Source organism: Buteo buteo, chromosome 8 (assembly GCF_964188355.1).
Source record: "Buteo buteo chromosome 8, bButBut1.hap1.1, whole genome shotgun sequence".
Lineage (NCBI taxonomy): Eukaryota > Metazoa > Chordata > Aves > Accipitriformes > Accipitridae > Buteo > Buteo buteo.
Genome location: NC_134178.1, coordinates 12,098,216 through 12,123,859, shown reverse-complemented (window position 1 = coordinate 12,123,859; position 25,644 = coordinate 12,098,216). Strand labels below are relative to the sequence as shown.

At 39.9% G+C, this 25,644-nt stretch overlaps 1 protein-coding gene across 5 annotated transcripts in view; it reads left to right on the top strand.

The window, feature by feature from the left end:
* SLC37A1 (solute carrier family 37 member 1) overlaps nucleotides 1-23,362 on the top strand; it is a 40,451-nt gene extending 17,089 nt beyond the window's left edge. For 2 of the 5 annotated variants that reach the window (XM_075033649.1, XM_075033648.1), the window contains exons 11-21: nucleotides 3,986-4,069; nucleotides 7,732-7,863; nucleotides 9,465-9,555; nucleotides 11,021-11,083; nucleotides 12,824-12,909; nucleotides 13,564-13,612; nucleotides 14,450-14,523; nucleotides 16,485-16,563; nucleotides 17,136-17,233; nucleotides 19,596-19,648; nucleotides 20,382-23,362. In XM_075033649.1, coding sequence (XP_074889750.1) covers nucleotides 3,986-4,069; nucleotides 7,732-7,863; nucleotides 9,465-9,555; nucleotides 11,021-11,083; nucleotides 12,824-12,909; nucleotides 13,564-13,612; nucleotides 14,450-14,523; nucleotides 16,485-16,563; nucleotides 17,136-17,233; nucleotides 19,596-19,648; nucleotides 20,382-20,397 — 825 coding nt within the window. In that variant the 3' untranslated portion in view covers nucleotides 20,398-23,362. The remainder of the gene's footprint in view (nucleotides 1-3,985; nucleotides 4,070-7,731; nucleotides 7,864-9,464; nucleotides 9,556-11,020; nucleotides 11,084-12,823; nucleotides 12,910-13,563; nucleotides 13,613-14,449; nucleotides 14,524-16,484; nucleotides 16,564-17,135; nucleotides 17,234-19,595; nucleotides 19,649-20,381) is intronic. The other 3 variants (XR_012651261.1, XR_012651262.1, XM_075033650.1) reach the window with 3 other exon arrangements.
* The last annotated feature ends 2,282 nt before the right edge of the window (nucleotides 23,363-25,644 follow it).

Sequence of the window (25,644 nt, the reverse complement as noted above, 5' to 3'; positions counted from 1 at the left end):
ACCTACAGCAGCGTGTTCTCCAGGCTCTTTCTCCTTTGGCTCCCAGGGACCTGTGGGCAACCAGGTCTGCCACATTTTCAACTAGTTCTTTGAAAGAATAGTAGGGGGAGACTGGCAAAGAAGGTCTTAAGGTTTCCTCTATGTGAGGGCAAATCAGGGCTCTTGGGGAGAGTGTTGGAGGGAAAGTCCCAAGGGAATCCCACATGTTTTCCAGTGCTAAGGGATTATACATGGAGATTGTCGTCACATGTAGGTATATGTGAACTATACCTTTTAGTTCTGAGTATCGCAGGTAGATTGTACAGGGATGATTGCTGTTTTTTTTATCACCCCGCCCCCAGTAGTTTCAGCTAGATGGCTTTTTACATTTTAAATCCTCTCCTCTTCTTGAATAGTGACTGAAGGCAACTTTTCTAGTCTGTGTTCTCTCTTCTTTACCAATTAATGGTTTTTTTTTCTCCACATATGAAGTACTCCCGATAACGCTTCTGAATACTTCCAACAGTCTGTGGAACTCCTATTCTTAGTTTGTTACTGTGAGATAAGGTGTGCTCACAATGCGCTCTGTATTTTTCATTTAATTCGCTTTCATTTCTTAAAGGTAACTTCTGCCAAATACGAGAATATTTTAAGTGACTCTTAGAGACTCCTAACAGGAGGCATTTTTTTCCTTAGCTTTTACGTAGTTCAGAAATGCTCCCGTGAACATTTCAGCTGCTGTTTATAATACCTAGAGCATAATGTTGACAGCATTTGCTGTTAAGCTTCATGGAAGTAAATGTTTGTTGTTTGTTTCAAATACACTTCTACTGGAAAGTATAGCTAAAGAGTTCTGCATAGGATGTTGCTCATATGTTTCAGGGAGCTGGTATGGAAAAATTTGACATTCAATGTCTACTTGCCGTGATATTTTTAACAAAAATTTATTATTTTAGGAGCTTTTTTCCCCTTCCATTCACCACGCTTTGCCTCAGTCCCAGAAAAGGGCTAGCATTTAACCTAATCTTCTCTAGGGTACCAGCAAGATCACCGCTGCAGGCACAGTCTCATTGTGTAGGGATGAATTTGACCTTCTGTTTCCCTGGAAACCTTGCTCTCCAGAACAAAAGGCATCACTTCTTCCTTCCCTATTCCACGTATTCACATCTAGAAATCTTGTAAGAGGTTTATAAAAGTGCTTCCCCACCTGCCTTGGATGCTTCTCAGATAAAGATTTGCTGTTGTTTTGGGAAGCTGTATGCTGTCTGAATTGCTCAAATACCTCTCTTCAGACCTGTGTGGTCTGCAAAGTACAATGGATTCTAAATCCTTAGTGAATAGGGCTCACAGCTTCTCTTCACTGCAGGGAGGGTGGTTTTAGAAGTTACGGAAATTAATAAGGTAACAATAGAAGTTCAAGAAGACCTCCTACAAGTGCAGATGTGGTGATGACAATGACTGTAAAGAAAACTGATTGCTAATTGAAGGAAGGTTCATGTGGTAAAATAGACTGTGTTATTACTGGGAACAAAAAAATTCAGCCGTGTTGTGCAAGGGGTAGCACTTGCTAGCAGGCATAAAATGCTAGCTGTCCTTTTTTGCTCAGTCATTTCAGTGACAACCTGAACAACCTGTGTATTTTTGCAAATAGTTAGAAATGTTTTTTCTAAGACGTTAAAGAAAATACACACTTGCTTTGCTCATAAGGCTGTAGTAGGTCACTTTGGACAGATGTCTTGGTTAGGTGCAGGCAGCTCTGCCAGCTGGTGCCAAAAGCTGAACGTCATTGTGGAAGAATGAGGCCGGTTAAATTTAAGTACAACTAAAATAAATGCTCAACATGAGGGAAGGACTTAGGGTAGACTTATAGATCAGAGTCATCCCTGGTATCACTGTCTTGGGTGAATTTGGTCTACTGTTTATCTGCAGTGTGATCATGAGCCCAATATTTCTACAGTTTGTAGTGGTTAGTAGTCTGATTTCATTAAGCTGTCCAGAAGCACAGGTGGAGAGCCAGGCACAGAGCCTTGAATGCATGGTTCTTATTCTTTATTCACCAATTCTTGCTTCATTTGCTTGTATTCACCTTGGCTCTGATTTATGAATCTGAAATTTGTTTCAAGACAAATATTTGAGTACAATAAAGTGCTTTTAAATGCTAGCATTGGAGGCTTAATCTATAAGTTTCCAAAAGGCTGTACTTACAACAAATGCAAGTGAGAAGTCAGTGTGCTTTGTTAAGCATTGGTGCACTTTCATAATGAAAGTTAAAGAGTAGATTTAACAGCATTTGTGAAGTGTGATGATTTAGAACTGTTTTTATTGCTTCTCATCTTTTCTCCCTGTACCTTTTTTTTTTTTTCCATAGGTAAACATGTTAGTTGCAGCATGTTCATACAGACCTGTCTTTATGTTCTAGGAACTTTCTTTAACCTGACTTTGCATTTCCAGGAAACTTGGCTCTCAAACTCCTGTGGCAAAGTGCTTGTGCTTTTAAAAGATACTAGGCTGCAATTTTTATCTTCTGAAGGAGAAAGAAGTCTAAGTACTAAATGTGCAGCCTCTCAGTCTAGTACTTTTCCCCAGACATTTCCTTCTTACCACAGTAGATCTTATTTTTGACAGTCAAATGAAAAAGTCTTTCATTTTTTCTCTGCTGAGCTGTTGAATAAAGATGTAGATGACTTGTCTCTAGATAATGGATTTTCTTCCCCAGAGATTACTGTAAATCACTTTTTTGACAAGAGCCTAATTTTCTGTAAGATAAAATTTAAAAAATCTGTTTTATCAGACCCTGGGGGTTTGAGTGTTGTTTGTTTATTTTAGGGAATGCATGCCCAAGACTGTTTGTGCCTCAACTCTGCATTGAACAGCAGAAATACTTTAGCTTATCTTCAGAAGTTTTTCACTGCCTTAGAAAGATTTGGTTGATGAATGGCAGTTTGTCTAAAGAATACTGCAATACATATCCTTGTGGTTTTGTTGGGGAAGAATTACCTAGTGAAGAATTACCTAGTGATTCATTTTGAATTAAAATGTTCAGTGAGGATAAGCATTCCTTTTTTTATTTGTGATGGTGGGTTTGGGGGGTTTTATTTGGGGCAGGGTTTGGGTTTTTTTGTTTTTTGTTTTTTTGTTTTGTTTTTTTTTTAATGTGGCATCCAGAGTGTGATTAGACACTTAAACATATCGTCCCTGAGGAATGCACAGTGCCCCTTGTGGTCTTAGGTAGGTTGTCCCTACCTGACTGCAAACCTACTTTGAAGCTGTATGTTTATTTCGGCAGATGAATCTTAACATCCCTGGTAAACCTTTTTAGACCAAGGCTCTCAGAATGATGTTTTCCAGTGAATGCAATTTTGGTGTGAACTGATATAGTAATGCACTTGTTAATAAGTAAGTATAAAAAGCAAGTCCATCTCGGGTCTGAATTATAGCTTGTTGCTTCAATTTCTGTACTGGGCATGCTGGAGGTGCTCAGACTCTTCATTAACCCTCCTGCCCATAAGAGCACAGTCCATTTGTGGGTTAGAAGAATACAGTAAGCATAAGCTAAAGGGATAAACTTTCATCTTAAAGGGATAGGGAAATGAAGAATCAAGGTTTTACTGAAACAAATCAACTTAGTAGTTGCTACTAGGATCATCTGCTTAGGAGAAAAAAATAAGTTTGCAATGCCAATGAAAGTTCAGTAGAGGAAAAAGCAGCTAAAGATGTTAAGAATTGTATGACTGTGCTCTGAATTCAGTCTGCTGCTTCTATATAAAAACAGTATGAAGTTAACCTTTGAATAAAATTGTGATTGCATTTTATGTACATTGCCATAGGTGTGCATAAGAACTTTAAAACCCCAAAATACAGAGTCATTAAAGATGCTCCATTTGGAGTTATGTTTATGTTACAATGCACAAAGACTTCTGTTGCAGAGACTTGATTAGCACTAATGTAATCCTTTAAAAAACAAGCAATTAAATTATGGGAGTTTTTTGTTTTGTTTTGTTTTCAGAGTTCTAAAACCTTCCTGAATGGCACATCTCGATTCAGAGTCCAGATGCCAATCTTAAATGCTAAGGAAACCAACAAACCTCAGGTAAAATATAATGTATTGTTGTAAAATAGTATAGAAGACTTCTTAAATAGTATAGAAGACTTCTTAAAGCTCACATGGAATATTTACAGTAGATTTACTATTGGTAAAGATTGCTCTTCCTTTTATGATGCTGAAATCTACTTCCATCTTCGTATGCAAATGTAACTTCAGATGAGGAAACTAAGTGTTATCTAAGATACTGCAAGCTGAGCTGAATAAGATACCATGCTTACTCAGTTGGTCTTATCTTGTGATCTTCATACAATTCCAGCAAAAGTAATGCACTGCAAAATGTTTTAAAGATAGACCATTTGAAATCTTTAAACTACTTATACTGTGTTTGTCCTGTCCTTGCAGTCTTACTTCTCTCCCTTTTTAATGTAATAGATGTATATACTTACAAGACTATACATGGAGAATGGAGAGTTCTAAATATGAGCAATTATTCACAGAAATCTTGCTTAAAATCTGTAAGCATAAGTGCTGGTAATTCTCACTAGAAACTGAATTGTGGATTTGCCCATTTGTGAGCAAAAAGACATTTTATCTTGTGATGGACATTAACAGAAAATTTCTATTTGAAATTTTGTATTTGTATTCAGTACACTTGGCACGTCACATCTTGAGAGGATAACTTTTTTTTAGCTTCTTTTAGACTTTTACAAGAAAATAGAAACTTCCTGTTCTTTTCATCCTTTGCCCATAGAACAATAATTAGCATTCACAGGGTATAATAATCACCGTTGATGAACATCTTTGCTAAGGAAACGCTTTACTCATAATTTTGATCAGTCCAGCCTAAACCCCCTCTGTACTGAGTTTATTCGCGTTCATTTTGAGCTGCCCAAGAACAGTCTCCAGCCCAGAAACCATTTGGCAATATTATTTCACAACCAGCTGTAAGATAAGGGGAGAAGATGTAAGAGTATCAGCAGGTGTCTTTAGACAAGTTGTGAAGACAGAGCTAAAATATAGTCAGCAAATTAGTAGACAAAGATTTCTCTTCCAACTCTGCTAGTGCCTCTACTATCAGCCTGTGCAAAGAGTCTGCATAGCAAGTGGGCAGGGAAGTCGTACCCCTCTCACACGGGCTGGTGCTCCCTTGCGAGCAGGACAGAGAGACAACACAGACAGCAAAGCATGAGGGCACTTGCTGGCAATCCTGTTGATATTCTTCCCTGCCTGCGCTGCTGTCTCCACCCTGCCGGCTGGGTTATATGTTCATAATATGGAGTCCTAACAACATTTAGAAAGAGATTAATAAAAAAATTAAAAATGCTGTTTTGTCACTGTTTGGGACCCCCTGATTTTCTGCCAGTGAGAGAAGCTAATCTTTTTTCTGTCAAAGCAGAGCTGACCTTTCCTTTTTACAGGGGTTGTGTTACTGTTATAGTGAGCTGATTATCGCAGTCAGCTTTTGTCCCTGTACAAACAACAGATGTTTTGCATTTATGAGCTGGTCTCCTCCAAGCACACTGGAATGGCAGCTTTTACTGATTTTTTCATTGACCTCTTCAATTACTGTAAAAAGAAAGCAAATATTCAGGACATGCAGTGATGGAAAGCAGAATGTGGTTTTGGGTGCGTGACCTGAATACCTCTGTGTGTTCCTTACTGCTTATGTCAGGTTGGCCTCTTAAAAATTACACAAAATTGAGGGATAATGAATCCTTCACCAGAGATCAAGAGTGTGCCATATGCCTAGTCGCACTCCGTGACAAGCTGGCAAGACTGAACAGCGTTATCTCTACCAAGCAGAGATTAATCATTTAGCTATGTGCAGCATAAAAATTCCATATTGTTGATAAAAGTTTCCAGCATGAATTGCTAAATAAGTTATTCGGACCTTGGTCACTTCCAGTCCAGTATTAACCCACTCTTCTTAAATAGGCTTAGATCTACCTGTCTGAGAAACGAGCAGCATTACCTCAGACAATCCTGGTTAAGTTTGCTGTGCAAATTGTGCAAGAGATAGTCACTTAAGACACTATCTAGAAGTGTCTTTCATTGAATCTAGTGGGTAGCTTCATTGCTTAAGTCGTTTTCTTTTTTCTTTTCATGTTCTTTTCCCCTCACGTGCTCTTTCCCCCCCTCTCTCTTTTTTTCTCTCTTTTTTAAAAGTGCAATAGCTGATGTTTTGAATTGCTACTGCTAAAATAGTTCCAAGTTTTGAAGTTGCTCCAGTAATTCAGAAGATAAATACTTACAATGATGATGGAGTGACTCATGTGCCATAACATAGGTTTACGGTGGCACGTCAGAGGTCTGTTTTTCCTGTCTTCTAGTTAACGCTTCATCAGGGTGCAGGGTCTCCTGTAAATCCTACATCCTATCTACCAATCCTGTACAAACATTTTTGGATGCTGCATGGTAGCTTCTAAAATTATGCTAAGTGTCTGGGCTCAGGTGCCTGGTTGGTTTCCTAGTGTTTTCTCCTAAAGAAGTCATTAAAACAGAATTTATTTAGAATCACTGAGTCTAAAATAGCAGAATTGAATTTGTCCAGCACTTGGTTACTTTTTTTTTCTTTCTTCATCAGCTTACCAAATACTAATCAGAAAGTTTTTATCTTTGTAATAACTGCTGGAAATGGAATAGCCTGCCATTTTATCCTTACTAACATGCAGCCAAATATATATTTGAGGCTTAATTCTTCACAAAGGCCTTACTCAAATGCACAAGAATTAAGAGAAAGAAGACAGTATGTAGAATACATCCATAGCTAGTAGAAGTACTCAGCTAGGTAAGCTTCTCAGCGAGCAGGTGAAAGTAAGGATAGCTATATCCCGTTCTCCTTCTGAGTTGGAAAAGAAGTACTGAGGACTATTTATACCCGAAATTTCTTTTTCTATGTACAGCTGTAAGATGTAAATTTCCAGTTCTATTCTGAGAGTTCACTTCAGTGTGGTGGATGGATAAAAATAACGTTATCCTCATGGCTAGACTGGGATGGCTTGTTCTTGTTGAGTGATAACTTGTTCCACAAGTATTCTTAGCAGCCAGTATTAGAGTAAAATCTTTCCTAGTGCTAGAAAAGAACTCGGAATTCACAATTTAGGTAATATCGGTAAACTCCAGGCTTTTATAATTTGTGGATTGCAATGCTCAAATGAAACAGGTGTGAAAAAATAAGTGATTGCTTAACATAAAGCATTTGGTATCCGTAATTCAATTGGAAAAATGGCCTGTATTTAAATCAGTGAATAAGATGATTATACAGAGTCTGAAAAATGTGCTTACTATTTGTACAGAAGGAAGCTAATTCATGCTTTTATACAGAAATATGTTGTAGTACTTGGTAGATTGTCAGTGTTAATTAGACCACATTTGTGTAGTGGAATAAGGGCAGACTGCAAATTGTTTTGTTCCATTAAACCGTACTCTAATGTGTTTTTTGCAACTTGAAATTGTGCCACAGTAGAACAGAAACTTCATTCCATGATGGAGTGTATGCATTCTGACATAAACAACCAGACTTGTTCACCTGATATTCTGTATATACTCTATACTCTCTATGTATACTCTGTATAAAAGCTGTAACTCTCTGTGATAAACCAGATAAATTTTTTTTTAAAATATTTTGGAATTATTTGATTGCTTGATACATGTTTTGATGCACTGTTCATTTGTTTTTCATGTGGTGTTGCTGGGGAAAATTGCAGGATCCAGAGATGCAGCATTTGCTTATTGACAGTGAAAATTGCAGTGTGTCACTGAACTCCAACACCGTGGTCACTGGGGAAGGTAGACATGGGACATCAGCTATCAGCTTCCTTGGGGCCTTGCGAATACCTGTGAGTATATGTGCTATTCTGGCCTGTTCCTCTAAGAATTAAGTTTTGCCTCAGAATTCATATTTCCATGCAGTTCTAGAGGGAGTGGTAGATGACATTAACTTTACATCACAAGCTTTGATTGGCAGCTCTGGTGTACATAGGCTAAATCAGATTCTGGTACACAAGACAAGGTGTACCCCTCAGAGGAGTGAAACTCTATACAAGAGTACTCTCTTCCCCAGTAAGCAGATGGCATAAGCTCATTGGTTGTATCTTAGAAACTACTAGCATCTAGGCTCCAGTACCCATATAAACTGGTTTTGGTTTTTTTTCACCTCATTATAACTAATACTAGAACAGCCTATAATGTAAAAGTTTACTGGTCTTAGTTAATGACACATGGGTGTTAAGGATGGAATAGCAGGCTGAGTCTGTAAGCAATTCCCTGTATCAGAACTTCCTTCCATGGCTTCCCATTTACACTCCTCAACATTGTTTTTAAAAGCTTTAATTTTAAAATATCTTTTATGGTTTATATTGAGAAGTTTCAGACAGCCCAAACATTCAGACTGCTGGTGAAAGGAAAGGAAGTTTCCTTTAGGTCAGGGACTATCATCCCTGATTGTCCTCTTGGCTTAAAGCCTAGCAGCTTTAGTAGGTTGCACAAGTAGAATTATATGCAAATTGTTTTGGTCCAGGTCTAAAGGTAGGGGCAGAAATCTCCCACACCAAACCACTGTATTCCTGCATCTTCTCATCCTATCCAGTCTGGTCCTCTGTCTCAACCATTTTTTCCTGTGGCAAAGTGGAAGTAATGGGTAGAAAAATTGCTGCTGCTGCTGCCACCTGGAATCTCTAACACTGTGGTACTTTTCCTGCCTGTTGTTGGGAAGGGTCACAGCTGGATGTGAAGTAGAGTGAGCTGTGTATGTGTGTTGTCCCTGCTGATAACTGCAGTACTCCGTACCAGGGATTTAAGAAATCTAGTTTCAAACAAAAATGTATTAGATGGTGACGGGAATGAAGGTAGGTTTGTTTGGCAGTTTGGTTGCAGCTCTGTGCAGTAAGTATACTTTTCATAGATCCAGCAGAAAAGAGGATGGAACAAATGAGTGTTTCAAATAGGCCTATACCCTGTCTGTAGTGTGCTCTTACCATATACTGATTTGAACTGTGTCATACTGCTTAACTGGCTTTTTGTAAAGAGTTAAACGATAAGGGAGAAATCTTAGGCCCATCTGAAGGAAGGATTTAAAGAATGCAAAAAATATGCCAATTTCTCTGGAGTACACTCCAAATCTGCTATAATTCTATATAAAAACTCTTTACATGAGGAACGTAAATGATGCAGGTGTCCCAAACAGTATCAAATCCTTCCTGTTCATTTTAGTGTTCTATCATCGGTCAATTCAGTACAATTAAGAAGAGAAAGCATGTAAGTAAAATACCATAGTCTGCTCTGATGGTAATCTTTGTGCTCTCAGGGTGAGAATGCTTCTTGGGAATTCTTGAGAGAAAAAGAAAAGCCTAAATGCTTCTTAGAAACCGTTTTCATAATGGTCTTTGAAAGTAGCAGCCTCTATCAAGATACTAACTTCCCATTTTCTTTATTCTCTCAGGGAGTCATAGAGTTCTCCCTTTGTCTTCTGTTTGCAAAGCTGGTGAGCTATACTTTCCTCTTCTGGCTTCCCCTCTATATCACAAATGTAGGTAAGTATCACAGTAAGGGGATACAGAATTGTGACTACAAAGTGTCTGGAAATAAGAGCTTGAAATAAATAAGAAAACAATCATGACTGCTTCTGAAATAAGCTGTCTTTGCTACAGTAGCAGGAGAGTTGTAAGTCACCAGCTAACATATTTCTCGGTTCAATGAATTCAGTATTATGAGAGGGCATTTTCAAAACAAACAAACAAAAAAAGAATCTGGCTTATCTTCAGAAATTCCAAGTGTCAATGCTGTGTCTTTGGCTCTTGCAAACCAGTCAAAAAGGTTTACTTTCTAATGTTTTTACGTGATCGAAGAGCCTTATTAAAACATGTACAAAAAATCTAAATGAGCTTCTTTATCTGTTCAGTATTGCTTTTTTGTTTTGTGCTGAAGACTGCAGAGAAAGGAGTTCTCCCTAGCCAGAGAAATTCATGTTCTTGTGAGTCACAATGTGACCTTTAAACCCCCAGCTAACAAAAAAGCTGTACTGGACAAGTATGGCAGTAACAACCAGCGGAGAGAGACAGCTTGAACACCCTATGAAAACACATAGAGCTGCAAATCCTGTAGCTAAAGGCTGTTGTGTGTGGACTCCAAATAACCAGTGCTTCTGCAGGGCTGAGTACCTTGAAAGCAGTGGGCTTTGAATAGAAAGGTTAATGATATTTACCACAGTACTGCCATCTGTACTGTGGCAGGTGTTGGTGACGTTATGGTAGTGCCACTGACCCCACTGTTTTAGCACATACTGCTCTTTCAAATGTATTTTGGAGACTTCTAAAAAAATACCAAAGCGGGTTAGAAATTCAGCTCCTTTTAAAACTTCATACTTAACACAATAGGACTGGGTTCCCCAACTTCCTGAGGTACTTTTGGAAATCTGACCCTGTAGCATATCAGTAACTACATTAGACTAAATGTAAGTATGTGCAAACAGTGAAGTTAAGGAAATCACTGTCTCTTCATAGTCCCCATAAACGACACAGTGCATGTTATGCCAAGCAGGGTTGCCAGATGTAATTTAATGATGAATATTACTGGTCATGTGATGGAGGCCTGCAGGATAAGGCTCTCCAAGTGATCCAAATGTATGCTAATCATGCTTTTAGAGCAGAGAGTCTCCTGAGCATTTGTTAACTGTTTATGAATGTGTCGCTGTTCACAAATGGGAATATTGTTAGTCCAGACTTCAGCAATCAACAGCTTTATTGCTTGGACTGTATCTATAGTTTAAGTGTTAAAACGTCCTGCCACAAGTGTAATTGCATTCAAAAGACTATATACCTGAATACCCAGTTATGATACATTCTTATTTGTCATATACAATGACAGCTTATGGTAGCTTATTTCTGTGAACAAACAAAACTGCCATAAAATGCCTTTATCCTAGCATGACAAGACTGTGTTGAGATTTCTACATTTTGTAGTCTGGAAATGAGACAAATATTTTTCTTCTGTCACTAGAGCATCTTGATGCTAGAAGAGCTGGGGACCTTTCTACACTGTTTGATGTGGGTGGAATCTTTGGTAAGTTTTATATATTAATATTTCATCCTTAATCACACCAGTTTAGGAAAAGCTGTGGTACACACAGCTTACCTATATTACTAATCCTTGTGTCTTATGTATACTAAAGAAAAGTGGCAGTAAAGGTACTAAGTTGAGAGCTGGGTTAGTTCAATTTAAAGATATTTGGCTAGGTTTTCAACAACTCACAGAACTCTTGATATTGTCCCATACAGATTGTAAGAGGTAAATATTATGGAATCTTTCAGCTCTGTCAGCTCTGAGCCATGAGTCTTGGTCACTCCACCTATCAAAATATCTTCCTTTTGTCACTCTAGCAGAACAGAACTATCCCAGCTTGTACAGTTGTGTATTTTTTGTGAGCACAGGGGGGAACGGCCACAGGTGTGGGTTTGTTTGTTTGTTTGTTTTCTTGATGCCTCATACAACTGTATGTGATAAAATTGGGAGACTAATAATAATGAGGATGAGACTATTCCTTTGTAATTTGTGAGGTGACCATTAAATAGTTAAATTTTTTTATGCCAGTGCAGACAGTGTAGCTCACAATAAACCAAGCATCATCATCTTGATGCCCGGCTGATTTATGACACACGCACGCACCCCCACACCCATCCCTTCTCCACCTCGCCCAGTTCCCTTATGGAAATAAGTCCTGTATCAGTCTATTAGAAAATGATGCTCATGATGAAGTTTCACTGGATCAAGAGCTGTGTAGACCCTGGTAGTTCAAGATGCAGATGTCAAGGTATGTTACAGTTACTGTTCTAGTCTTGTGCTGGATGTGACTTCTGCCATTTCTCACTGCTTATTTCATCTCGGATAGCTAGAAGCCAGAGTCAGTAGTACCTTAGAGATCTGAGTGATGTCTTTCAGCAGCACCTTACTCCACTGTGAATACAAGCTTAACAATGTGCCAGTGCTGCCTGGACCTTTGGCATTTACATTTAAATTCAAGTGGGATGTGAGCGCTTTGGAGATGGGCAGCTGGGACGGGAGAGGCAGGCCCAGCAGTATTTAGGAATCTGGAGAATCCAGAGAACTTCCTTTCCTTCTCCCTGTACCAAGTTCCCTCTATATCATTTTGGCAGCTCCTTCCCTCAGGCCTTCCAGCCCCCTCCTGCCATGTGCTCCGATGAGTACTTCTGTGTACAGTCATTGGCAAACACAAGAAGTAGGGAAAATGAAAGATCCTGAAGTGACTACCTGGAGAGAAAACTGAATATTTCATTTCCCCCAAGATCTAGAATAGCTCATTTCCCTTGGTTGCAGTGCAACATGGACAGAGCACTTGAGAGCCAAGTTTACTGTTGCATGTGAGGAGTTAAGAGACCAGTGAGTAGCTGGGCACAGCTGGATTCCAGAATGCTAGCATTGGGGCCATGTGGCACCTGGCAAAAAGGCTTTTTGCATTCAAAAGCAGCAGAACAATGATTTCTAAATATTTCTTCCATCTCTATTCTGCCCCGACCCCTGTCATCTTGGATATTTGGTTAGAATAAACAATGAGGAAGAACAACTGTCTGCTGCTGCTATCTTCCAGCTATCTTGGGTTAATAAGGATATTTCTACGTGAAAATTATGTTGTCAGTCTCATGCTCTATGCTGCTGTGTATAACCTGTACATTAGAAGCTGTATCATATTGGTTTAATCCGGGTTGGGTTTCATTAAGTATAACTGATGTCTTTGTGTAAAACATGCACAAAGTGTTTTCCTCACGCATCTATGCCTTCTTTCAGGTGGAATTTTGGCAGGCCTGATATCAGACAGGCTGGAGAAGAGGGCATCAACCTGCGGAATGATGTTATTGCTTGCAGCACCCACAGTAAGAGTTTGCCCTTCTCTTACAGCTGTGGCTGAGACTTTGACAGCATTCCTTTGGAAGTTGTGCAGACAGCATCTTGTAACTTGGATGTAAAGAGTTCAGGCCAGGTTAAAAGCTGGCATGAAAAGTTGAGCATGTGAACAAATATAGACATTTGGGCTCCCTTTACTAAACAAGCAAACAAGTCTAATATATTTCTTGTTATAGGATTATATGGAAGGTTTCACTCTCTTGTAAAAATTTGATGTTCAGTTCTTAGCCAGAATTTTAGCTGCTCAAAGGCTAAAATTTCTGTGCTGTAACTGTTGGAAAACTGGCAGTTGGACATATGAGATGCATTTTCTTTGATTCTTTTGTGAACAGTATTCTGTGCTGTGTTGAAGCTGGCAACTTGAGAGATTAAAATTGAGTGGTGTCATAACACAGCCCTTTCTTCTGAAAGGACATACGGGGGAATAGGAGCATACCCCTTATCTCCCTCCTGTGTCCAATCAAACTATAATTCTGCTGTGGTCTAAAAGGATTTAGTAAAACCTAGAACTAGCTTTCACATAATACCAACTAAGATATTTTGTAGTTAACATGGGGAAAATGGAGAACCTAGGATTAGTCCGTATGTTGGTATTCAAAATGCTTGTTTTTTCATCTTTACAGTTGTACATGTTCTCTGCAGTTAGTAAAATGGGCCTTGAGGCGACTGTAGGTGAGTATTTGTAAATTTTTTTTCTGCCTGGCTTTCTGTGAACTTTTCATTTATGATCCTTTGATGCTCTTTTTTTTTTTAAATTTAATTTTGTTTTTTATTTTTATTTTATATTTTCCCTGAGAGGAGGAAGTATGTAATCAAATTCACTATACTTTGTTTTGCAGGCTTTTTACAGGGTAAGAAAGGGGGGCTAGGAAATGAGTAAAAGGTGGCATGAGAACAGTGATTTAGTTAATATCATTAGTCTTCTCTCTGGAGCTTGTTGTGTCAGCACAAGCTTTATTGTATTTCCTGTGCCAAATGTCAGAGGTGTTTAAAGACTACTTGTAGTACTTTTGACAGCAATGTTAACTTCACTTGTATAGGCTGAATTCACTTGTGGCTTTCTGTCTGTTACCTCAAAACAGAAGTTGAGACACAAGTGCTGACAGTAGTGTCTCACTTACCTAAAAGCCTTGTTAAGTTTTAGGGCCCTCTGGTGCTTGGTACTGTACAAGCAGAGTAGGGGCTTATGGGTGGATCCTGTGATCATCCCCTGCTCTTAGGGTCAGTTTGGTCAGATTTTCCCCTTTTTCTGACCTACCAGGATCAATAAAGGCCCTGGGAAGTGCCTTTTGATCTCCTGTTATATTTGAGAATTCATGTCATGGAGTAAGCATTGAAGGGAGACAGGAATGTATGTTGCTTTTCCTCCTTTCCCAATTCTGTAATGGGGTCAGGAAAGCCAATGAAGCATTAAACCATTTGAGAACCATAGGCTATGATGTCTTCTGTTGTTATGGTTAACAGTCTTTCAGGCAACTCACACTTTCTGTTTTTGTCAACTTGCAACAGTGATGCTGCTTATCAGTGGTGCCCTGGTGAATGGCCCTTATGCACTGATCACCACTGCTGTCTCTGCCGACTTGGTGAGTTTGGCTTCTCTGCTGCCAGTGTAGCAGCTTTGGCCTCCAGAGAGAGCCCTTTGACTTCTGCATCAGTGAAGGGGCTGCATTGTCCCAAAGCAAAGGGATAAGGATCTGGATAGGCAGTGCTGAACTCAGCCATTGAGATTGTTTTAGAGTTCATGTATTAGTATGAATGAGTGTCATGCTTGTGAGAGGCTTCTAAATTATTCATTCCAGCTAGCAAGACAGACCAAAGTGAATGTGAAGGTTGCATGCAAAGCTAGGTCTCCATACATGTTGCGAAATTCCATGCGGGGACGGATGACAAGACACCAATATGATGATCAAAGTCGCCAGTTTATTGAGCCTAGCTGATTATTCTTATACAATTCTCTAAGTTCCTAAGAAGCTTTGATTGGCTGCTGCATGCGAGCATTTAGTGTCCACGCGTACAAGCATAAAATGTGATTGGTTATATCGACACTGTACATGCGTATAAACATAAGATATAGTTGGTTATACTAACTCTGTACACGTGTATAAACATAGGACATAATTGGCTATATTAACTAAAACATGTGAAACTTGTCTCAGTCTAATTGGTCAAGATAAACTGCCGAATTGAGGTTGTTTGTGCCAAGTTCCCTTTATCGTGGAATGCGCACCTGTGTTTTTCTAATTGGGATCTTTCTTTTTCTGTCGTCTTGTTTATTCTGTTCAAGGCCTTCTAAAGGCATCTGGAATGCTCTTGCGACCATGAGCTACTTTCAGGCCCAGTCACTAAGTTCCATATAATTGACTCCTACACATACAGGTGCCTTCTCCCCTTTTATACTTTGCATCTTTAAATGAGAGAAGGAGCTGTATCTGTGTGAGAGATGTGCTGCAGACTTAACTCCCATCATTGCAGAAAGCTATACCTGGCACATACCCTTTCTTTTGTCCATGCTACCCTCTGCCCTTTCTTGTACAGTTGCTCTGGTTGCCAGTACTTCCAGCTGGATCAGGTCAGTCAAGTCACAAATGCCATGTGAAAACGTTGTCCCTGGTACCTTTCATTAGGTAGGCTTTGGAAGGTCGCTTTCAAAGGTGTTGGTTCCTTAAGGCACCAAGCAAGAGGCAAAAGTCCTCTAACAACAAATGCTCTAAATATAGGAAAAGGAGCAGGACAGAAATCTCCAAATGTCCTCTGGAGCCCTAACCTTGGCCTGGAGGTCTTGGCAAGACAAAGCAGGCCACCATGCATTGCCCGTTTTATCCTTAGCCTTGTTGAAGGGGTGGCTAGCTAGAAGGTGGGGCATAACATCACAAGATCCCTACCTGGCCCTTGGAAAGAGGGTTGAAACTGCCAACCAATTCCTCAGATGTCAACAATCAAACATCTGACGTGAGCAAGTGTAAATTGCTTATTACCCGACTAGATTCTCCTCAGCGTACTGGAGATAAAGGACTGTCTCTTATTAGCAGTTCTAAGTCACCCCCTTTTATCAGTTGTTTTGTTTGGAGACCTGGCTTCTCAAATTGGGACTGAACAGCTTCTTTTGGCTCAACATTTCTCTGAATTAGCATTTCAGTATATAACCATAATTCTGGTAATCTAGTATTCCTGTCACAGCAGTGATCTTTTTTTTTTTTTTCCCTGTTCTGCAGAGCTTTGCTGTATCAGCAGGGGAAAAGATGGCTGTGGAAACAGCCTTGCAGCATAATGCAAAGCTGAAGTGCTGTCCTTGTTGCTTGAATCCACAATGTGCAGAACAGAAAGCTTCTTGGCTCCTGTGGTTTAAATAACATGATTTAATAAAGGAGAACACTGTAGGCAACAGGCTGATGCAGCAGAAGGTTTCTTTAAGTAGCGATAAAAGGGTCTGTGCTAGGATATTTGAGGCATCTTCACAATATGAAGGGGTGTGAGCTAAATGATGATTTAAAGACTTTTTCGGAGTTCAGCTCAGAATGGGTCTAAGCAGTCTTTGTCACTTTAGGGTACCCATAAAAGCCTGAAAGGGAATGCAAGAGCCTTGTCCACAGTGACAGCGATCATCGATGGAACAGGATCTGTAGGTAAGCCAGAGCTGTAAGGTAGCCTGCCTTAGCTGTGGTAGGTTAAAACAAAGGATCTTTGAGAAACTAGCCTCTCTCCAGTTCACATTTTGCCACGACTTAGTACAGCTTTGGAAATAGGGAGTAGAGCAAACTTAGCCTTAAACCTGTCTAGTGGTCCCACACCTGAGGGAGGGAGGGAGGAAGAGGGTGGTAGATGGATACTGGGCACAGACAGCAAAAGTAGATGCCATTGGGCTGTTTCTGAGATCAGGGATATGTTATTCATGCCCTCCGCACTGGTATGTGGAAGGGAAAATTGAGTAGGATTCAGCTTAATACTGGATGGGCATTTTGTTGAGCCAAAGGCAGGCCTTTCTCAAACTTCTAGTCTTCCAGCTTCCCCTGTGTTAGGTTTCCCATAGGCTTGCAGCTGTACCAGTAATGTTTTGTGCTTTCTGGGACCTTTTAATACATAAGGTAACAGTGAGTTAACTAGGTGAAGAAATTGGTATTCTAACTCAGAATAACTGTTTTTCAACATAGTAAATCTTATGTTGCATCATTCTGACAATATCAATATTATATTTCAGGTGCGGCTTTGGGCCCTCTCTTAGCTGGTCTTATTTCCCCATCTGGCTGGAACAACGTGTTTTACATGCTTATGGTGGCAGATGCATGTGCCTTGCTAGTAAGTCTAAAAATACTGTTTGGTTACTGTGTATTTCCTTTGTGCTAAACTGTCTTAAAATGCAAATTTTCCCTTTGCAATTTCAACACTCCATCTTATAAGAAACTTCCAATTGTGAAGGAAACTTTCGATTAAAGAGCAAATTTGCTCATTTTGAAATTCTCATTTAATTTTAATCAAAAGGGCAGATTGGTTCTGATGCACTTCAATTCCTGAGCAAATACACATCTGTTAATTGCTGGCCGAGCAGATTACAGGAGGCATAATTGTTAAGTAAACCTTCATATATAGACCTAGAAGATGCTTCAGATTCCACTCATGAAAGAATTACTTCTGTTTTCTTTAAAGCCGGTTTAGCGAAGCGGTAACAAATGTTCTGCTACATTGCTGTATCACCAAAATCACCGTGATAATGAAGCTCTTCAAAGTTAATACATCACATCTCCAGATGGGCCCTAAAACTGCTGTACTAGGTTAGACGAGAAACTGGCATTCTAACTTCTGACAGTAACCAGGAGCAGATGTTTAGGGAAAAGGAGTGCAACGCACTTCGTGGCTTGGTACAAAGCACGTCCATTTTCCTTTTTTTCTTCTGTCTGAGATCCTGTATGATTGATAGGAAGATCTGAAAAGCTTTTGTTTGGGTTGGTTGGTTTGTTGGGGTTTTTTTTCCACTTCTGACTTGCTCTGCTTTGCTTTTAAAGACCAAAGAAGACGTGAGATGAGGCAAGGTGAGTCTTGCTGTACCTTTGAAGTTAGTCTTGCTGCACTCACCTGTAGGTTAGCCTGTAGGTTACATTTCTGAGTTTGCCACAGACTTCCCTGGCAGGCATCTGTGCCAGCTTAGTTCTCCAGTAGAGCAGAATGCTGCTATGACTACCTCAGAGATGTCCTGAAGTGTCACCTGCTTATCCTCTCCTTTTGAAGTCCTGGGTGGAAGTGCTCATGAAAGGGCAGGGTGAGTGTGAAACACTTCAGAAATACTCCTTCCTCCGTACTGGCTGTGCCCAGACAAAGCCCTGTGCCTGCACAGTACTGCAGTGAGCTCTATGCTCCCGCAGAGGAGCTAATGCCGAGTGTGTGAGACCACTCTTTCCTGACACAAGAAAAGCAGAAACTCTTGCTTTGAGTTACGATTGAGGCTTTTTTTCTAAATTCAAGTTAAACCCCAAATTTTAGAATAATTTTTTCCACATTAAGATGTGAAATCTCTGAAAATTAAGTAAATGAATTAGGTAAGTTAGTAGTTGAAGTATATTGCCACTGGTAGTCAGCAGCTCTATAAATCCTGATTTGTGCTGTTTTCAGTATCAGGTATTCCATGCTTGCAGAGTGAGGTTTGGGAGATTGTCATAGTTTTCCCAAGTAGACTTAAAGCTCTGCTTTTTTTCTTTTATAGTTATTTATTAAAACCAAATGAAAAAAATGCCACATTTCTTTGCAGCATCAGTTAAAATGCCTTCGTAAAGCTCTGGTTTTGGGAGGACTAACTCTCTGCTGTTGTAATAAATCTTGGGTTTTGTAACTCTTGCTCTGGTTTTCCTGTTCTTTGCAGTACAGCATATAGATGCCTATGTTCAAATGTTATTTCTTCAAAGATATCTGGAGGGGCTTTAGCCTCTTACATGGTATTCAGTTCTATCATTCTTGGCCACACCCATACCTCTGAAATCTTAGGTTTAACATCTTAAAACACCAATACTTACAGTAGTGAAGAAACTTCCATTTATAACAGTGAGACTCTGAGGATAAGAAAATCTGTAACAGTGAGGAACCCTGGAAGTTTTAATTCTGTCTCTAAGGTACATAGGAATCATCAAATTTTGTTTGTAAAATCACTTTCCTGGTTACTGTCTTAGTACACCTTTCAAAGTGCACTTGAAGTCCTGATCCTGCAGAGGCAAGTAAACTTGACTGACTTTACTTGCCTTGACTAATTGTGTGATTAAAACTTTTCACACACAGTTGTTTTTCCGAATAGCAACTAAAATACCTTCATGCTCCAAAATGCCTATCTGCCGTGTTTTCTTGAAGTCTTGGGTTCCCTCTGCTGGTTTCTTTACATGTCTGCTGGTAAAGTAACTTTGGAAAGCCATTCTGTTTTTTGCAAAGAAATTGATCTCTCGGTTGCGAAAAGGAAATTGTTTTCCTCTTGCATATTCGTTGTGAAAACTCCTCTTCCAAACATTGACTGAGCATCTGTAAATCTTTTATATTTTTTTTTTTTTAACTGAGTTCAGCATTACAGGGTAATGTTTCAAATGAGGAACTCTTCGAATAACTGTGAACATCTTATCCTGAAACTTAGCTTATTTGTATATCTGTATAGATATTAACACAGATACTGTGACTGTTCTTACAGTTCTTACTCCGTCTTATTCAGAAGGAACTTCGGTGTTACACAGATCATACCCTGTAAGTGTTATGCATGGCTGTTGCTCTTTAACAACAGTTTAAAAACATGTGTACTAAGCCTTTGCCCCATAATACCTAGATGTAGACTGAACATTTAAGATTCCTGTACGTCCATTTCTGTCTGTTTTAATTTTGCTTCGAAAGAGTAATCTCAGTTTAATGTTAGCGCATAGACGAGGCACTTGGGGACATGGTTTGTGGGCATGGTTGATGATTGGACTCGATGATCTTGAAGGTCTTTTCCAACCTAAATGATTCTATGAGTCTATGTTTTCAAATTATGAACGTTTTTCTTTAGAATATATTATTTTGAAAAGTATCTGAAAACAAATCTCTGTTACCATCTCTTGGTTATGGTTTGTTTTTTCCTAAATATGTAATCTTCTTGGGTTTCATCATGGAGCATGCAGGTGGGGAATAAGAAGCTACTTGATTGCTTGCTCTGTGTTTATTAATAGTTTCAAATGTAACTTTTTCCAAAAGGTCTCCTTAAAGGAAAGGGTGGCTCTGAATTTACAGTGTTTTAAATTGAGAAAAAAATAATCCACTGAATCAATGGAGTTACACTTGAATACAGAAAATCTAAATTGAGCCCCTTTGTTGTAGTTTTGGAGAAGTAAAATGGACAGAGAATAGTAAAATGCATGGCAAGGGATGGATCCTGCATTTTGAAGTTAGTGGCTGTTATGCCTCACACCTCAACTTTTCCTGCCTGGTTGCTGTTCTTTTCCAGGTTTAAAGAACACTGAGCTACGAGACCAGATTTGGAATAAGGACTGCGTCAGTGATCAGAGCTCTTCCCTGAAAAACAAACTTCATGGAATGCGTTATTCTATATTTAAGAGATTCTGTTTGGTGAAGAACTTTGCACATATACTGGAAGCAATGTGAGAAATGCAACTGGTAAATCCCTGAAGCTCTTATTTTTGCACATGAATAAGTACCTCAGGATGGCAACTATTCATCAGATGGAGAGACAGGAACTGGAAAGGTTTTAGCAGCACGCCTCAGCTAAGCCAAAGAGAAATACCAAGTGCCTTTTTATTTCTTTTGATAGGATGTTTTTAATTAAAATGCCGAACTGTGTATTTTCCAAAAACAAGTCAAAACTAGAGCAGAAGGAAGTTGAAATCATAACAGTCTAGCAGTGAAACATCCCAGTGTCAATGAGCAAAGTATGTATCTCTTATGTCATCTTGCTCACATGAAGGGCATCGCTTTATAGAGCACAATACCAGCTGGCTACTAAGATCCACTGCTATTAGTATTTTGAAGCTGCTCAGACAATAATAACCTCACTGTATTATTAGTTTTTAACTACAGTACTACTTCTAATCCCAAGGACAACATCCAGCCTTTTGGTAGGTAATGAAATGGAATTTAGTGTTGCGGTGTACCGCAGTTAGCAGTTTTCGCAGACTCTCTGGATGGATGTTACGCCTCAATTAGCATTTTGTGAAAGGAGACCTAAGCAAGAAAAAGTAGATTATGAGTCAGAATTTCCAGTGGGGAGCTCTAATGATTTTCAGGACATTATAAACTGGTTGTGCAAATGTCATATAACTGTTGTGTTGCTCCACTAGGCTGGGTTGAAATGAGAGGTTGTTCCTTTGGGGTGGCAGAGAACTGTGAGCTGTCACACTTCAGCACTACAGGACTGAACAGATGAGCTGCCTTAGTGCCTGCTGCCACAGTGATCTCTGTTGGGTACTCCGCGGTTTCAGTGCTGGTATGTGCATGTGGAAGTCATTGTCAGATCAAGGCCTTAATAACCAGAAATCTCTTTGAAGTGACTAATTTCAAGTGGCTCTGAATTTCAGATTTGGAGCCAAAATATCAGAAAAGAAAAATTACCTAGGTGGTAGGTTGTAAGAGAACATTTCAGTAACTAGTGTTACCCAGCAAATAGACGGTTTAATGTCTTCAAAACATATCATTTCTTTGTACAGCCATCTCCTTTGCAAAACAGATGTTTCTGTGATTTTTTTTAAAGATGTACAAAGTAAAAAGGAATTTTTTTTCCTGTGAGGTGTTTATACTTAGATCACAAAGGCTAGATAATTTAAACTGTGTATTATTCTTAACTGTAGTTATTAAAGCTCTAGGCATATGTCTTGTTCTGAACTATGCTCTTAAGTTTTGTGAAACAATGCAGTAGTCTTTACACTTGATTAACAAAACAGTACACTCTAAAGTAGACTGCCAAAACATGGAGAAATGTCTCATCAGCTGCTGGTGGTGTTCCATGTGCTGGCACAACACTTAATTTCCAGGGCTGTTTTGTAATTGTTCAGTCTGTGATGAGTTATTTCACTGGTTTGATTTGGCACATGCTTTATGCTTGCCTTGAACAGTATAAGAATGTGTTCATTTTTAACTGTTTTGCTGAACAGAGATACAGGGAAGACCTCAGTCCCACAAAGACTTAATGAAGGTACCAAGTCCTTGTAAGGGAACGCTCTGTGTCGGCCCTGACCCTGCAATTACCTAGATGAATGGTTAACTTCACACATTTTGAGTAAACCTGTTGAGTAAACCAGTGGGGATATTCAACATGTGAATTCATAAATCAGTGCTGCGTTTGGGCTTTAGGCTGTAGTTAAGTTTGACAGAATTCTGCAGCAAAGTTACTTGAAAGGAATTCCGTCCTGGTGGCATGGCACGCTGCCCCTCACTTGGCCAGGCTGACTCGGGGGGGGGGGGGCGGGGGTGCTAGCCTGGCCAGGGGACTGATCTAATGGGGGGAAAAATAACATTGCAACCCCAAAACAGCTGTACTGGCACAACTTCAATGGCTGTGTGAGGAGAGAGGGATGGAGGACTTCTTTAGCTGAAGATGCCAAACCCTTCCCCCCAAAAAGGTATGTAAAGCTATATACTAGTTTATTGAAAGAATTTAAACTCCGCTGCACTCAAATTTTGAGAGGCTGTTCCCTATGGGCTGAAGTCTTAGGTTAAAATGCTTTCAGTTTTATTTAACAGTCACGCGTTGTAAAGATATTTAACTGTGTTTTGGGTTTTACATGTTTTACTTGTTGGGGTGGCTGCTGTTATTTATTTATTTATTTGAATAGTTTTTGCACTGCAGTGACTTGGGTATGGGATCACGACAATGTTGGAGGTGCTGTGCTGAGTCCTTCCTTCCATCGATTGCAGGCAGGAGTTAGGACTCCTGGTGTGCCGATGTGTCCTTCCTTGCTAATGTGCAGCATTTCAGTTCCAGCTATGAATGTGTTGGACAAAAAGATAAAGATTTGCTTTTCTTTCTTAACAACCCTAAAGGTCCCCCAAGTTGTGAATAAACTGTGTGTTTTGTTAGTATTGGGTGTCAATATCCATTAATCTGAAAATGAGCAAGACTGACAAAATTTTTTGTGTAGAAATGTGAGTGACCAGTAGGTAGAGCCAAATTTAAATATGACTGCAGGATTTGTTTCTTGTTTTTTAATGTTGGTTATTGTGAATTTTATCCATTTACTGTCCTGTGTTGAATAAAAATAGATTCTACTTTAAAATTAGAAATGTTGATTACTTCATCTTTTACATCTCTGTGATGAAATGCTCCATTTATTGGTTGGAAGGATAGACATCCCTGCTGGGACAGTGCTCCTGTCTCTTGTGAGGGTAATGAAAATGGTTCATTAGGAGAACAACTAAGAACATTTTGTTTTGAAAACAGTGCCCTTCTCAACTTGAACATGTAATTTTTTTCATTTTGTGGGATTGTGGGTTGTACAACATCAGTATTTCCAATCAGCTGCATCAGATGGGTGTATTCTGCTTACTTATTTTGATCTAGTAGGGAAGGAGGACACTCAACCTGAGTCAGGGACTGAGTCCAGCTCCTACAACGTAGTTTTAAGGTGACTTCTTTTGTTGTCTGCTTTGCCTGCTCTTCAATTTCAGTTCCACATAAATTGAAAAGCTTCATCTTTTCTCTCTAGCTCTAATCATGTGGAACATTACTGTCTTGATTCCATTACGTTTGACAGGGTTTGTGTGCCTCTACCAGAGATATAATGTCCAAATGACAGATGCACTGGGGAAAAACTGCTCGAAAAGGAAAACAATTTCTGGCTAGAAGGAGGTGTCTGAGGGTCCTGGACAGAATTTCTGAACAAGATGTGCCCAGAGTGCCTCCCAGGAATAGGCGAGTAGTAGCTGGGGCATCTTAGAAAAGAAGGGAGACTCGGATCCAAGTTTCTGTTCTGCCTGATGGGGAGCAGGAGCCTCCACTGGAGTACCTGTACCCTCATGAGCACCCTGGGTGTTGCTGGACACGCTGCAGTGGACGTTTTTCTCCATTCTGTGTAGGAAGGGTTTATAGGGTGGGAAAAAGATGAATAGGTAGCAGGGAAGGTGGTGGTGTGTTCACAAGTCGCTTTGAGACTCCTTTTGCCTGTAGGTTAAACTGCTAACCTGCTCCATGCTCCAAGATACACCTACTCCTGGATGTTTTGCCAGTTTGGAAGTTCCAGAAGGGATTCTGTCATCTGCTTCGGGAGGTTATTGCATGTGATTCTGGAATAATATCCTTAGAATAACAATGGGAATCCTCCATGTGTGTTTGCACCAATGTCACAGTGCCTCAGACTTTGGCTGACCTCATGTTTACACTTGGGAATCTGTTTGGTTGCTGCCGGTAGGTTTCTCCAGTGACTGATGTGTGAGGTTGTGTATGTGAGAAGTGCTGCTCAAAATCAGGCAGATGTAAGATGGTATAAATGAAATTGGAGGATGTTTAGAGCTGTTGGAGGCTACTGGTCTTCATATGGAATTAATTTGAAGATTGTTTACAATCCCATCAAGTGATGAGGCCCACAATTGATAACAGTGGTGTTCTCTGGTCTGAATGAAATTTTATGGCCTGCATATTACATAGGAGGGTTGATTAGATTATTTCACGATTGTCCCAACCTTAGAGCTTTTTGGATCGGATGTTTGGATTGCTGAGCTTTCACCTTACAGCAAGTCTGGTTTTGGGTTTTTTTGGTTGTTTTTTTTTTTTCTCTCTGCTAAACCAGCCACGCGATGCTACAGACTCTTCCTCCTGCCCTCCTCTCCCAGCCTGCCCTGCCTGCGGAGGGACGTGGACAGTTTGCTGGGAGGTTTGTACCTGCGTGCCCTGGGGCTTTGGTAACCTTCAACTACGTTTTCTTCCACGCCGAGTTATAAAGCCGACTGTCATCCTTAAAGCTGGGGACGGGGAAGGAAAGGATTTAACTTGCTGGTATGCTTCAGCCTCATGTCTAGTGACCTTAACGTTGTGGTATGCGTCTCGCTGCCTCAGAGTTTAATAAACTTGGTTGCTGTAAAATATTGGTTGTTCCCTTCATAGCATAAGTCACCAGAAGACTGCATTTAAGAGCTGGAGCAGATCTCATCTAAAAAAGAGTAAGGGCCTTTGTGTATGAAAAATTGGCTACAGATTAAAAAAGGGAAGTGCAAAGACAGAAAGATGGTTCAATTTTGGAAATGAAAAGAAAGAGGAGGACACCAAGTGATGACGCATGATTAAAATGCAGGGTGTAATTGGGGTGCTATAGAAATGTGAATGCAGGATGGGGTAATGGTAAAAATCCAAAGAAGGCAAAGCACAAAAGACTGAGTTGACTGGAAAACTACAAAGAGAGGTGAAAATCTGGTTCTGGGATTAAAAAAAAAAAAAAAAAAGGGAGGGGAAGAGCCACCTCACCCCAAAGGTACTGCGTGCTGAGCAGTGTTTGCAGGCAGGAACGAGGGGTTTGGTATTTTTTGTGCTCACATCTGTAACTTTTTTTTTTCTCTCTCTCCAGGAGAGCATTTAGTTGCTGTGCTTGTAAGAAATGCCTGTGAGGGTTAGTGTGATGTCCTGTCTCAGTGCTGCAGCAACTGAGGGTTTCTACAGGTCCTAGTAGAGCTGTTGCGGGATTTGCATCCAGTAGCGTTCAGTTGATTTTTCACTTTTTGGCATCGGCACGCTCCTTTGCTTGTGTGATGGCAGGTTGGACGCAGGG